At 37.3% G+C, this 15892-nt stretch overlaps 1 protein-coding gene across 1 annotated transcript in view; it reads left to right on the forward strand.

The window, feature by feature from the left end:
• Positions 1-464: 464 nt before the first annotated feature.
• The window catches only part of LOC131150740 (uncharacterized), a 33518-nt gene continuing 18090 nt past the window's right edge, over positions 465-15892 (forward strand). The window contains exons 1-2 of the mRNA XM_058101662.1: positions 465-702; positions 783-910. Coding sequence (XP_057957645.1) covers positions 599-702; positions 783-910 — 232 coding nt within the window. The 5' untranslated portion in view covers positions 465-598. The remainder of the gene's footprint in view (positions 703-782; positions 911-15892) is intronic.

The raw sequence follows: 15892 nt of genomic DNA on the forward strand, positions 1-15892 counted from the left end.
AAATGCTAGTTGTGTTTGACACAACTTTAGCAGTTGAAGTTATCAAATTGCAAATCCTAGACAACGCCCGAGGGGTGTTTATTGTATTAACATGACATGTGGGTGGCATAAGATACCGGAGGAAATTGGTACATAGTATTTGTGCATATGTAATAAGTATATAACCCTCACTTTGAATAAGGTTGAGAATAGTAAATTATTACTTTGTTTATGCCATTCTTCTTTACATGTATTAGTAAAAGTAACCAATAAGTTCAAATTAATTGTCATTGGTTTAATCAAATGAGACTTGACGGTTAGTGTCATCGTAGTGTTAAGACGTACAGTGCAAGCTTAGGTCTTGTAACATCACGTATCGTTGAGTGTTAATTATAGATTTATATAGGGTGCATGATGTAAATTTTAAATAGTTTTTGTTTTGTGTGGTGGGGGTGTAAATGATATTATCAAAAATTAGGTGGGGGATTCTGATTTGCAGTAGATTAGCAAGCCGGCCTCTTTCTCCCTCTTGCTCAAGCTGCCTCCGAAGTCCGAACTGTGGTTCCATAGATCTCTCTTCGCACACGGAGGGAGAGGGAGAGGCAGAGAGCTAGTTGTCATGGCGGTGGCGATCAGGGTTAAACTTTTCCTTCTTCTGCTCTTCTTCTCATTTTCGAACCCTGGCTTTTCCCTCTACGGGGATCAAGTTGGGCTCCTGGACTGGTAAGTTTGTGGTAATTGCCGTTTGATCGATCAGGCCTCCGTTTCTATTCAATCCAATGGTGTTCTCTACGCATTCGCAGGCATCAGCAGTACATAGGCAAAGTAAAGCACGCGGTGTTCAACACACAAAAGGCTGGCAGGAAGCGCGTTATCGTCTCCACCGAAGAGAACGTTATCGCCTCTCTCGATCTCCGCCGTGGCGAAATTTGTAAGCCTTCAGTTGTTAAACCGAATGCATTCGTACATAAATAAACTTTTTTTTTTTTTATGAGTTTCACACTAAAGCGCGTGCATGCTTGCGCAAATACACGGATAAACAAGGACGAATCACTGAATTGTCGGGGCATGAGGATTAATTGAATTTCCTAATTGTTCAAATTATGATGAGGAGTTAAAGGACATGTGAAATTGGATTGAGGACTGGGGCAGTCAGTTGATTATTTTTTGTTCTCCAAAAAGATAGAAAATAATTTTTTGGACTAGGGATTTGAAGTTCAGATAGGCTATGTTTTTTTTTTAGTACATGAGTGCAAGTGTATGTTTTATATGTAGGGTTGAGAGTTTTAAATTTATGAGCAAATTGAAGTCTGTGAGTGATAAACAGTTGGAATAAGGTGGTTTTTGGGGGATATTAGGGTGAGGAAATGAAGAATACATTTTACTGGTGATATGGTAATGAAGAGTGGATTGTTGGACCGCGATATTGAGGCCAAATGTATGTTCTTGAAAAATCAAATGGAGCTTAGAAGAGGTTTCTTGACAGCGGATATGAGTCTTAAGGTAGAAATATTGAATTAGGTGATTATAATAAAAAGATTGCAATATTAATCTGTTTTGTGGAATCGCTATGGGAGGAGGAGGAACAAGTTTATTAAGGAGTTGGATTGGATTATGAAGAAGTCATATGGGATAAAAGGATTATTTATGGGGACGATGGAATCTTTTGGGTGTTTATAGAAGACACTCTGTTTAGACCCATGATTGAGGGGTTTGGTTGGTGCTCTATCATTTCCTTTTAAAAAAAAAATTCATTAGGGAAGGAAAAGTGAAGTACAAAAAAAAAAAAGGGAAATAGGGAGAATAAGAAATCCCCCAAGAATACAATAAAAGAACCAAAAAAAAAAAGGATCAGAAGAAAAATAACTAAATACAGAACACCTCTACTGGATCAAGGCATTCCAATCACTGTAAATCTGCCAAAGGTAAATAAGAAACCATTAGCTGAAACGTGCAACAAAGTGAAAGGCGTCACTCTACTCCAAAATAAATTGAGAGAAGCAGCTTTTCTCTCTAATTTCTTGCATTTCTCTCCAACCAAAGACACTGTAAAAGAGCTATAATTGAGCATTGGCGCAAAGCCTCTCTCCTTCCTTATCATTGATGAGAAGCTTTGCTCGTTAGAGCGGCGTTTTGATGAGGAGTAGGTGAAAGTAACTATTTTTGAGATGTATAGGATGAAAAAATGGAGCTTGGATGGTTTCACTATGTTGGGAGGTTCTTAAGGATGGTACTATGTGGCTCTGCCAGTTTTTTAAATGTGGAGAAATGGGAAGAATAAATTTTTTTTTTGGGGCTAAATATATAGCAAAATTATTCCATTTTTTTATGACTAAACAAATCCATTAATAAAAAGAATAATTACAAGAAAAGGAGTATAAGCCATCCTTTGTCGTGGAAGAGAAAAAAAAAAAAAAAAAAAGGGAATTGCATCAGTCCTCCAAAGATCAGACAATGATAGGCCCCCAAAAACCTCAAAGCAATGTGCCCAAAAAGAAGCAAAAAACATAACTTTTTCCCAAAGCAAAATCGAAAAGTATCTTTAAAAATTCTTTTATTCCTTTTGAGCCAAAGAACCCACAAAATGGCAAATACTGTCATACTGTGCTATTCCAAAAAAATCCTCCCTCTACTCTTCCCAAAATCCCAAAAAATCGCCATTAAAAAAGTCATGGTCCCAACCACCCTAGTAGGGATTCTAACTAGGTGATCCCTCTAATCCTTTCTAAAGCTAGGTCATAAGAAATCTTTTATAATTTTTTCTCTTGGTCCTAACCACCCTAATAGGGATTCTAGAGAAGGATAAAAAATAAATGGGAGTATTAGAAAAGGAAGCACTAATGAGAGTGATCCTAACCTTCAATGAAAGATTAGTTCCCTTGCAGCCCTCTAATATCCTCTCTACTCTGAAATCACTAGATCCCAACAAGAACCCAACAAAGGATTGCCTCCCAAAGGAAGGCCAATATATGATAAGGCCAAGCCAAAGAGTTGCTGCTGGAGATTTGAAGCCCTATAACTCCCTACCACTCAAATTCATACCTGTCAAACTACTCTTAGACAAATTTTTATTTTCAGCCCCAAAATTTTCTTGAAAGTGCTCAACAAAGTCAGGACCTTGCAGAATTTCCCAGCGTTGCTTTCAAGATTTTTTTCCCCAGAACCAGCTTAATCAAACTTCTGCCACCAAAATTAAAAAAAAATAAAAATTGATAACAGATCCCTTGTCTTAAACCCCAATGATGCGGGGCAGCATCTAGGATCTGCAGTCATGGGAGAGAAGGAAAAATTGATGAGAGGAAGGAAGGGGAAAAGAGGAGAAAGGAGTGTGGTGGGGGGGGGGGGGACTCTTGTCGAACTCCAATTCAAATTCAACAACTGCCTACAACATGGCTTTCGCACACTATCTATAAGAAAGCCTCTAAACACATGAAATTACACATATACCCCTAAAACTACATTACATTACAAACATACCACTAGAAAACACAAATACTACAAACAAACCCTCAAATACACATAATATTATACTAATGAAACTAAACACATAATAAACTATAAACTAAACCCAATAATTCTTAAGCCCAATTCTTCGTAATTATTCTCCAACAAGGATCTTCTCAAGGTCTTGCTTCTTGTCCTACATCACCCAAGTAACCCCAGTATCTTCGCTGACCATTAACAATTAGTGACGTATTATCAGAGTAAAGGAGTCCCAAAACCTTTCTTTTGGAACATTTATGAAGGAAATCCCAATTAACCATGCGATAGGCTTTTTCTATTTCATGTCTCTCTTCCCTCTTTCGGCTTCAGTTGCCAATAGGCTTGAAGGAATTCATTGGAGGTTCCTATGGGAAGGCATGGGAACAGAGTTCAAATTTCACTTTATTAAATGGCGCGCATGATCAAACAACCCTTTTGTTCGGAATGCTTCGGGCTGAACCACACCCTTTTTGCCCCGCATCCTCACATCCTCCATCACCTCATTAGCTACCAAAACTGCGTCTAAGATTTATCTATCTTTAACAAAAGTAAATTGGGACCATCAATGCTGTATCGTTGAACACCTGTCTAATTTTTCCCGAGATAACCTTAGTTAACACCTTATAAACACCACTCACAAGACTCATAAGCCTAAAATCTTTCACCCTCCTACACTTATCCTTTTTTGGAATGAGGGCAATAAGAGTACATTTAATACTCTTAATACACTACTCCACTGTTATGGGAACCCCCCTGAAAAACCTCATGATATCATCTTTCAACACTTCCCAACTATCTTGGAAAAGACCATTGTAAAGCCATCGGGGTCTAGTGCTTTATCCCTATTCATGTCAAACATAGCCTTTCTAATTCCCCAATTCAAAGGCCCTCTCCAACCAATTTGCAGCCTCCTCTCCTATAGGTTCTCAATCAAGCCCCTCCACCATCAAGCCTGTTCTTGCACTTATCACTATACAACAGTTCATAAATATTACCATTCTTGTCCAATATGATCTCTCACCTCTCTCTCTGAATCGAACTCCAGCTCCTTAGTGAGACTTTTTTCGTTTTCTATTTGCCACTTGGAAGGCTGCAAAGGAGCTGAGTTGAGCTTTACCATGCTCAAGTGTGTTTGCTAAATTTTTAGCTGAACTCAAGCTCGAGCTGAGTTCTAATCGAGCTTGAATATATTTACTCATGCTTGTTCATTTATGCAAATGAATGAGCTGATGAGCCGTTAGTGAGCTGACTCACCTTAGGATTTTTGGAGACTTCATGAGCGATTTAGTTCTTTTGGAACCTCTAATTGTGAGAGGTAAGATGCTTTTAAGTTTGTTAGGCAAAAGGTGAAAAGGGGCTCTAATAATACCCCCCATTTGGTTTGTGGAATCAGGCCTAGAATGGAATCGAATCTCAAGAATGGAATCAGATTTCTGTGTTTGGTTTGTGGAATTAAGAATGGAATCATATTCCGGCCGGAATACGATTCCTGCAAATGGGGGGATCACGATTCTAGTCCAGATAGGCCGGAATCGATCTTCATTCCATGGAATTAGACTCATTTTATAATAAAAAAATTCTGAAAACAACAACAATGGTAATAGTACTAATGATAGTACTATTACAATAAAAATAATCACAAATAATGATAATTATAAACTAGTAATAACAATAAGAACAATATTAATAATAAAAAAAATCCAAAATAATAACTATTTTAAGGATAATAATTATTATAAAAATAATATAAATAATAACAACTAATAATAACAACAATAAAATAATATTTATTATTGTAAAATTATAATAATAACAAGAGCAATAATAATAAAAAAAGCAAAAGTAACAAAATTATTATTTTAAGGATAATAATTATTGTAAAAATAATAAAAATGGTAATAACAACAATAAACAGCAATAATTGCACTAATAATAATCACCGTTATGAAAATAATAAAATATAATAATAATAAAAAATAAATAATAATTCTAACTGTAATTATTATTGTAAAAACAATAACAATTAATAATAATTACAATAACAATAATAACATCTAATAATAATATTTATTACAATTAAACTAATAATAATGACAAGAACATTATAAATAATAAAAAGGCCAAAATAATAATAATTATTTTAAGGAAAATAATGAAAAATAATAACAACGAATAATAACTATGATAAGAATAATATTTATTATTGTAAAATAATAACAAGAACAATAATAATAATAAAAAAGGAAAAGTAATAATAATTATTTTAAGGATACTAATTATTATAAAAATAATTAAAAATAGTAATAACAGCAATAAAAATAATGCTTAAACTAATAATTATGACTATTGTTAAATAATAAAAAAATAATAATCAAACAAAAACGACAACAATAATAATACTAAAATAAAATGCGCAAAATAATAGTAATTATTACTATTTTAAGGACAATAATTATTTTTTAAAAAATAAAAAATAATAATAACTAATAATAATTACAATGGAAATGATAATTATTTCTATAAAATAATAATAACAAAAAGAACAATAATAATAATAAAAATGAAAAATAATAATAATTAATACTTTAAGGGTAATAATCAATGTTTTAAAAGGCGAAGGGGCGTACTTTTAACCCTTAAAAGGCATGGTGTAAACCTTAAGGCGTTGTGGCATAAGCCTTTTTGAGAATTTGTTTTTTAAGATAAAAATTTGTCAAATAAATTATATATATTTAAAATAAAGTAAAAATTAAGAAAGTCACAAATATAATGTAAAAAAGAAAAACTAGATGTACTTTGAAAAATACTTGTTGGCCATTCAAAAATTGCTAACTTGAATATAACATAAATCATGACAAGAGATAGCTATACCATTACAAGTTCAAACTATTTTCATGACGTAAGATATAAATCCAGTCATTTTGGAATGGTTGAGGTTCAAGAGTTTTACAAATAAACTCATATTATGACATTCCTTTTGTACAAACATGCAGTTAAAATTTTCTAATCAATTCTAACATGAAAATCACATGCCCAAAATGCGTAAGCCTCAACTAAAAAGGCGCAAAAAGCGTGCTTTTTGTAAAAATGTGTAAGCCTCAACATGTAATGCGTTAGCTTTTTTGGAATTTGGTACTTTAGATTGAGCCTCAAGGCGTTTTAAGCATGCTTTGCCTTGAGGCGAGCCTCGATTGAGCCTTTCAAAACACTGATAATAATTAGTTTAAAAATAACAATAATATAGAAACAATAAAAAAATAATATTAAAGCTAATAAAATTCACTATTGTGAAATAAAAATAATAATAAAAACTAAACAATTATGTATTAAAAATTTTTAGTAAAAAAAATGAATTATTTTTCATTCCATTATTGAAGCCATTGAAGAATACCAAATGTTGGAAAGAAATTGAAATTGGATTCTTATAGTTATTCCATGTTACTAACCAAACGTAGTAATTGTATTCCAAAAGCAATTCCATTCCTACCTTGATCCCATTCCTCCCTCAATTTCTTTCCTGCTTTAATTTCATTTCACAAACCAAATGAAGGGATACTGTCTTAGGATTTTTTTGCCTTACTAAACTAGTCTATTGACCTTCAGCGTTGGCCCTATCCCTAAATTCAGGTTATGGAGTTTGAGCTAAACAAGGCCACGCTTAGACAGTTTGTACTTTTAAGCTGACAGCCTAATTTGACTTTATTAAATGAGCTTAACCCAAGCCTATTAAATGAGCCCGACCAAGCCTGTAATTAAGCTGCTCATGAGCTGAAATGAGATGAGCCTACTCATGTTTAGGTTTGGCTTGTGTATTAAATGAATCTTGAAATTAGGCTTGGGAATCACTCATTTATATAATGAAAATGAGCCTAAACTAGTTTTTACCTGGCTGAGCTCTTGAGTTGCTTGTGAGCGGCTATTCATTTGCAACCCTACCACCTGATGAAACAACCTAGAGTTACAGCCCCCTTCTTTAGCCCATCTAACCCTAGACCTTTGGCGCCAACTCCTCTCTTCCCTAAACAAACCATACTCCTCCAACCTATCCATTCTAATAATATCATTCAAAATATTGTTTTTCTTCTCCTTGATATTCCCAAACACCTCTTATTCTTCTCTTTTAGCTTGTTATGGACAAATTTTAATTTTCTTATCACTTAAAACCCCTCCCAACCCTGAACATGGCACTCCTTCCACTAACCTCTAATATTATCATGAAAAGAAGGGGGCAATAGCCACATTTTCTCGAATCCAAAAGTGTTAGTGTCCCCATTGAATTGGATTGGAATCTAAGAAACCAGACAATGATCAGAGACAGGCCCAACCAACACCTCTTGCGCAATATTGGGAACGATTCGTCCCAAGCATTGGCATAGAGGAATCTGTCAATGCAAGACAAAGCTTGTTTGTTCCCAATGCCACTCAAGTGAAACTACAATTGTTCAAGGGCTCATCCTTTGTGCCACAATCTCAAATAAAAAAGTCAAAATTCCTCATGCTACTACTCACCCTCTAGCCGCCAAACCTCTCCCTCAAATTTCTAATAACATTGAAATTACCCCACCACCCAATACAAACTAAGAAGTCCAAATTAAAAAAAAATATATATTGCGTTGAGAGTGCTGTGTCAGGCCATAAACGGATGTGAACCACCACTCCCCAACACCCTCACTTCTAATAGGACCAACAAAATATAAGATCCTAGGAGAGTGCCTTTAAACAAGCAAGTCTGGTATCCCAAACCACTATCTGGTCTCCTGAAGCTCTTGAAGAAGGAAAAGACACCCACTCTTTAAATCTAGCATTCTAAACTTGCCTCACCAAAAAAAAAAAATCTATCTCTTTTAGCATGGTCTCCTGTAAGAGCAAAACAGCCTGGCTGACTCTATTAATCAAATTCTTAACAGTTCTCATGTTATCAACACTCTTAAACCTCCAACGTTCCAAGCTAAAAGCTTCATTTAAACTCACCGACCTGCTTCCTTTCTCATAATTAACTGAAGAAGCTAATCTAACCAATTCTTTACTCAGTTTGTTCATCTTTCCTCCCCCTGATTCAGTCCTTTTAAACCTAACCTTATCCCTGGCGGGAATCACCATACTAAGACCCATCATCAAGGAGTTCCTGGGCTGCCTGGTTTTCTCCGTCATCCCCAAAATGGTCAAAGGGATTTAGTTCCCCCTCAGGTTTTAATTCCTTATGGCAATTCATCAAGGGGTTCCTGGGCTGCCTGGTTTTCTCCGTCATCCCCAAAATGGTCAAAGGGATTAAGTTCCCCCTCAGGTTTTAATTCCTTATGGCAATTCGGTAATTTAGAGTTGGGATGAGATGGAACAGGAGTAGAAGAATTACCTTCATGATTTGCAGTGTTTTCCTGCTTGAAATTCCACTTTTATACCACTTGCAATATCCTTAATAGGGGTGCCTGCTTGAGATCAAGGATTCTAGATATGTTAACTTGGTCACTGGTCTTTATACGATTTTAGCTTTAGTTGTTGTCTTGGAGATTGAGAAAAACCTCCAGTGAGAATGTTTTCATATCATGTAGTGCTTTTATTAGGAGTAGATTGATTTTGATGCTGTTTTAGTGGCTGCTTGTCGATGATGTGGCTGAAGATGTTAGAAAGAGGAGTCATGGAGAAATTGTGCTTAAGTTAAACCTTGAGAAGGATTTTGGCAGGGTCAATTTAATTTTTAGATAAGGCTTTGGAGAGGAAGTGATGGGCAATCGGGGATTGCATTGAGCAGAATTTCTGTGTACCATTGATGTAGGTGCAATTTAGGCTTTTGTTTGTCAGATTTTATTCTATAATTTTCAGTTTAATGATTTAAAATTGTTCTCTTATTTTTGCTTCCTCATTTAGTTTTTGGGAGAAAAGCTTATATAAATGCTCTATCTTGTAAAATTGGGCGGCAGAACTTGTGTTATTGAAATTGAGAACCCTATTGTGCTTGTATTTTCCCTTCATTCTCTATCAAATTTCTCCTCATTTTCTCTTTATTTTCTTTTATTTCCCATCATTTTCCCATTCCAATCAGTCCCTTATCAAATCAGTATCAGAGCCTTAATTCGATCCTCCCCTATGGTATCTTTAAACCACAATCACTCTTCTATCCTGCCATCGTCATCCATACCCTTCTCCCTACCCAGCTGTCCACCCCATCACTTTATCGGTAACCATGACCTTCTAAAAACGCCCCTTATCCTACCCCCTAAATACATAACCTATCAACTTCCACCAGCCATCTCTTTTTGGTTCATTAAGACATCATCTAAACATTGTTAACCCCTTGCTTCCCATCCATTAACAAACCAAAACCCCTAATCTCTTCTGTCATTTCAACCAGTCCAAAATTCGTAGAGCCTCCTGTATTTTCCTAAAGAAAAAGCACAACTGTCTGGGGATATAGGAGGAGAAGTAACAGTTATGGAAAAAAAGTTGCATTGTTGCTGTGAACAGCAGTGGGGAACCCCGGAGACTTGATCTTTACTGTTGAAACTCTGCATCGTTGGGGAAAGAAAAATACCTCCTGTTGCTGCCCTATTGATGGAAGGGAAGACTGTCACAGACTCACAGGCCTTTGTGCATATCTTCCCCACCAAAGATCCTCCAAATCTTTAATTTGCCACGTCAGACCTTCCTGGAGTACAACATACTCCTGCTGGAGCATGACCCAACTATACCAACCTAGTTTTGCCATATATAGTCTTTGATTCAGAGAGAGAGAGAGAAACCGATAGAAAAAAAATACATGCTAAAAGACTGCACTTCATTCCACAATCCTTCTCATGATTGCGCTATCTTCTTGGGGATCTTGCCTGTTTTAGAGCAATTGATTGCTGGATTGTTACTCCAAGTGCATCTGTTATTGCACATATTCATCTGGTAGGCTTTGAAAGCTTTGGGAAGGTTACAAGTTCCATCTTTGGGGATTGCGAATACTGTTCAATTTGATTGGTAGTTTGTAGCCTTATCCTAGTCATGCATCCTTTGCAATTTCTTATTTCCAACTAAAAAATACTTAGTGGGGAAAAAAGTCCTGCATTGCTGGACTTGTTAGGACTGCAAGCACAAACATAGGCACATCATTCATATCATTAGTGGTGAATATTGTCATTGCACGATTGAGTCGATCAGTATGCCTTGTGTGTTTCATCATGGCCATTGAAAGCTTAAAAGATGTCCATGCTGCCATACTAAAAGAAATTGAGATTGTTATAAATAACAAAATGCTTCTTCAAGATGCCATTACTGTCACGCCCTGAACTCGGTAATGGGACCCAGCGGTGAACTAGTAACCTAACCTGTCCCTGTATCATACAAAACACCAATGATAAAATAATGAATGAGAGTTCGACGTGGGGTTCTCGTACACCCTATACACATTCTCATACAAGACATATACACAACGGAAATTTTTCTTTCTAGACATACATTGTACCATACCAGAGTCTATACAAAAATAGTCTGAGCTCCATAATACAAAACGTAAACCCGGGTGCTAGCCAAAACCCAAAAGACAATCCGATATAGTCCTAGTACTTACACAAGTACTTCACGCAGTACACCGACCACTACGCTCCCAACACAAGGACGCTAGTTTCGATTACTCGAAGGACCTAAAAACATGTACGTACGATAGGGGTGAGACACCTCTCAGTAAGGAAGATATAAGTTATATCAGTGTGTGGCATATGAGTGTTATCTTGACATAAAACATATACAGTTCAATACAGTTCTAGTATTTTCACAAAACAGTTCCAGTATACCAATGATACAAAGCAATATGATATGGTGTCGTCACACCCTTCGGCCTAAGTCGGACTGTCTGGTGGTATTTCACACCCTTCGGCAAAAGTCGGGCTGTTTGGTGGTATTTCACACCCTTCAGCAAAAGCCGGTGCCCTCGGTAACCTGGCATAGCATAAGCCCACAATGTTGAACTGATGCAGATTTGGTGTTTTCACATCCTTCGGTAAAAACCGGCCGATCTAGTGGTATTGCGCACTCTTCGGCAAAAGCCGGACATCAAAACCTGGTACAATTCGGAACCCCGTTCCTATTTCATTTCATCAAAACACAACTCATGCATGTTCATATAACAATTCAATCCACACTCATTTGGTAATCCAAAAATCATGATTTTCCAAAAATACAGTTTAAGCTAGTCAAGGCACGACCATCTCCATAACACATATATAACACAATATATATTCACAGTTTTCCAATGAAACCAGAGATGCAACTCAATGTCCCCTTTTTTTCAAAATTGTAACATGAAAATCTTGTAATTTTCACCCGTTAGATTTCCCTAAATGAGTAGCCAAAACACATGCAAGACCGTGAACCACAGTTCTACCAAATCCGATTTCGAAAATAACCGATATAAACAGAATTCCCTTACCTTTCTCCAAAAATCCAAATCCGAATTCTACGGCTCCTAAACAGTGAACTGAGTTTCCAAAACCTATAAACCATAGTACAAAACATACTTACAATTCCATTCCCTATAGAACTACTAAAATGGAAACGAAAACCGAGCCTTACCTCAATTTTGGGTCAAATCCCAAAAATGCTCGAAATGAAGATCTATTCCATAAATCTCGAAGAGAATCCTTCCCTGATCCTTGTAGTACCGTCGGATCGTCGATTCTAACAACGTACAACGAAGAAATCTAGAGAGAGAGAGAGAAAATTTCGAGTTCCTAGAGAGGGAGAGAGGGAGAGGATTTTGATTACTTAGTTAAGAAGCAACCCAAATAGATATTTATAGCACCTTTGACTCGGCTAACCTCATCGATGAGGCAGCGTCTTCGTTCCCTTCAAGAGTGGCCTCGTCGACGAGCCTGAGATTTTTGGATTTCCTGAAACCCCTCGGCTTCTCCTCGTCGACGAGCACCTGCATTTCGTCGCTGAACAACAGAAGGGCCCTCATTGACAAATTCTAGCTTCGTCGACGAAGCCTGCTCAAATTACCGTTTTACCCTTCTCTTACTTATTTATTCCATATATCCCGGTTCAGGTTCTTACAATTACCCTTGTACCGAACTCCATAATTTAGTTAACAAACTCCAGTAAACCAACATTGATTTTGGATAAGAGAGGCCACTTCCCTGCGCTGACATGGCAACTTTCATAGATCATCAAATTGAACGTCACTTTCTCTGGATGAAAGGTCTGTGGGAAAGCAACATGTAGAAGAGACTCAGGTATATCCCCAGGATAACAAAGTTTTTGAGTCATCCCAGTTAACCCACCACTTTATGTAGATTCGTTTGATCTCTCAATCTGCTTCAGCAAATTCCTTTGAAAACGCACCATGTGTGTGAACTTGTACGAGGGAATTGTAGGAATCATCATTCAGAGCATGTTGCCTTTCTAGAGGGTTTCAACTTGATGGGTTAGCACTAGATATTGTCTTCAGCAGTTGATTTGGGTAGAATGATTCCCAGTAAGAAAAGGAAGACCGAGGCCTTTGCACCAAGTAGTGTGATGTTGACCTACTTGCAAATGGAGAAGGAGGTATCCATCAGACCACTCTCGGAGTAGCCCTGACAGCAGCCCAACAAGAGGTGTGTTCTTGCCCCCGCTGTGGAAACTCCCTAAGGATCTCCTTGTTCATTGAGCTGATACAGGATAAGCAAGGGTCAGGGATGACTGGTGGCATGCACTCCTTTGCAAGCATCATTGGGCAGGGAATTAGAAGGACTGAAGTTTTCAGTGAATTTTGAGAAGATTGGGGACACTAACATGGCAGAGGCTAGCAGCTGGGGTCTTATCCTGAACTCATGTTGAGATGGCTAATTTTGTGGAATTTTAGGGGACTCAATGACAGATCAAGGAGAATTTAATTTTCTTAAATATTGGAGAGGTGATATTGTTTGTTGCAGGAAACTAAAGTGGGGGCCGTGGATGATTTTTTGGGCATAGCTTTATGGGGCAGGACTGCAGGAGGCTTGCAGATGGATTTTCCTTGGAGCTGCTGGTAATTCAGGGGTCATTCTTGTTTTTTGGGAGCATAATGTCGTGGAACTACTGGACCACTCTGTTAATTCCTTCTTGGTTTCCTGCTTGTTTAGGAACTTTGAGGATAAGCTTCCAGTGGATCCTCACTATTTTCTACGGCCCAGGTGATAGACAGCTTTTCTGGAATGAACTCTTGGGTGTTAGAAGCTGTTGGGATGATCCTTGTATCATTTGGTGGAGACTTCAGTATGTTTGTTTATCCTCATGAAATAAATGGGGATAACTCAGAAAATTTGCATGAGAGAGTTTCTAGACTTCATCAATGGGAATGTCCTCATTGACTTCACTCATGGGTGGCTCTTACACTTGGTTCAACTCTAGGGAGTCTCCTCTTTTTTCAAGGATAGATAGTTAGATAGTTTCTTAATCTCAGCAGATTGGGTAGTTCACTTTCCAAAAATTACTAGAAGCCTACCTAGGTCCATCTCAGATCACTTCCCTATCCTCGTTGACATGGGAGACATAAGTGGTGACCAACTCTTTTTTTGATTTGAAAACATGTGGCTCAAGCATGATGGTTTTAGGGACCAGGTCAAGCAATGGTGGCCCATGCTCCACTTCAAGGGGAAAGCTGACTTCTTGTATGCCTCAAAATTGAAGGCTGAGATGAAAAGGAACTTGGTCAAGGACTGAATAAGGAAAGTAAGGTTAGAGGATTTTCACTCAAGAAAGAATTGGCTGAGGTCATTAAGATTGAAGAAATCATTTTTAGGCGGAACCTTATGGCTCAAGGAGGGAGGATCAAAAGTTTGGAACACTTGTTTTGCTTACCAAAGATTCAACACAAGGACCTTTTTACTGAATCTAAGGCATATAGACCAGCAGTGGTTGGAATCAATTTCAGATCTCTAAGTCCTTCCACTGTGGCATGGCTTTAGAGGCCCTTTGAAGAAGTGGAAATTTACCAAGCCCTTAAGGATTGCCATGGGGATAAAGCGCCTGGCTTAAATGGTTTCTTAGCTTTTATCAGGCTAATTGGGGCTTCTCAAGCAAGACATGCTCAGCATTTTTGAGTTTTTTTTTTTGGATTTTTTTTCTGGGATAATAAAAAAATTTATTAAAAGGAAGAAATAATTACAATGAACCCTCCCAGATAGACTGCATCTAAAAAAAAAAAAAAACTAAAATATTACATCAAAGATGCCTTCCTATCCCTTTGAATTTTGGACAGTTAAAGACTAGGAGTGTGCCCAAAAAGAAATGAGGAAAATAACTTTCTCCCGAAGCAATCTTGGAGACATCTTCTGAACTTTGAAAACTCTGGCATCCCTTTCGAGCCAAAGCAACAAAGAATTGTGAGAAGTTCTAGTCCCTTTCCTTCTTTCCAAAACCCCAGAATCCCATCATAAAAAAAATCCTCAATAGTTTCTTGACTGCTCAATCCTCATCAGAATACAAAAACAAGTTGTTTCACACAGATTTAGAAAAAGGAAATTGTGAGTTGTTACCTGATTCTGAAAAAATATGGGCTTGCAACATCATAGATTTCCGCCCAATCAGCCGCATGGGAAGCATCAACAAGATTTTGGCCAAAGTCCTTGCTGCGTGGCGGGTGGGCAGATCATGGATGCAAGCCTTGTTGCAAACGAATGCCTATTTTAAGGATAGGAAGAGGGGGGGGGGGTTGGTTTGTAACCTCGACATGGAGAAGGCGTTCATGTTAACTGTAATTTTCTTCTTTATATTCTTAGGATAATGGGCTTGGGGAGCTGCACATTGCATTAGTACCACAAATTTCGCAATGCTCATCAATTGCTGTCAATCTATCTTCTTTTGCTCCTCTACAGTTTTGAGGCAGGGTTATCCGTGCCCCCTTTTTTGTTTATTTTGGTTATGGAAGTGTTAAGCCCAATGTGAAATGATCTTTCATAGGTAATTGTTTTATCCTTCCATGACATCTTGATACACAATCAGTCTAGGGGGGAACAGTTGTGTCACCATTTTGTGGTTTTTGTTGCTCTTGTATATGCTAATATGGATGTTAACCTTTTGAAGTGTTTCTCTTGGACACTTGTGTCATGTTATTAGGGTATGTCATTTCTGCTTGTTGATCTTAACTCTTGAGAAGGTGAGAGCTATTTTAGATTGGCCAAAGCCCAAATCCATTTTTGGGTTGCATAGTTTCCATGAATTAGCCAACTTATAGGTGGTTAATTAGGAATTTAGCATCATCATGGCTCCCCTCACCAATTTTATGGAGCATAGTTGTTGAATTGTACAAAATCAATTCAACACTAAAACAAGACAAGTTGCATAGGAGAATTGAGTAGCTACCTGAATCGTACCTGATTGGATGGATTCCTATATAAATTGACAGTGAATTGTTTGATTCTGTTGAATCACAACAGTTGGTCACGTCCAAAGAAGAACTTTATGTTTTTTTTCGAAGAGCTTCCATGTG

Source organism: Malania oleifera, chromosome 3 (assembly GCF_029873635.1).
Source record: "Malania oleifera isolate guangnan ecotype guangnan chromosome 3, ASM2987363v1, whole genome shotgun sequence".
In the NCBI taxonomy this organism is placed as follows: domain Eukaryota; kingdom Viridiplantae; phylum Streptophyta; class Magnoliopsida; order Santalales; family Ximeniaceae; genus Malania; species Malania oleifera.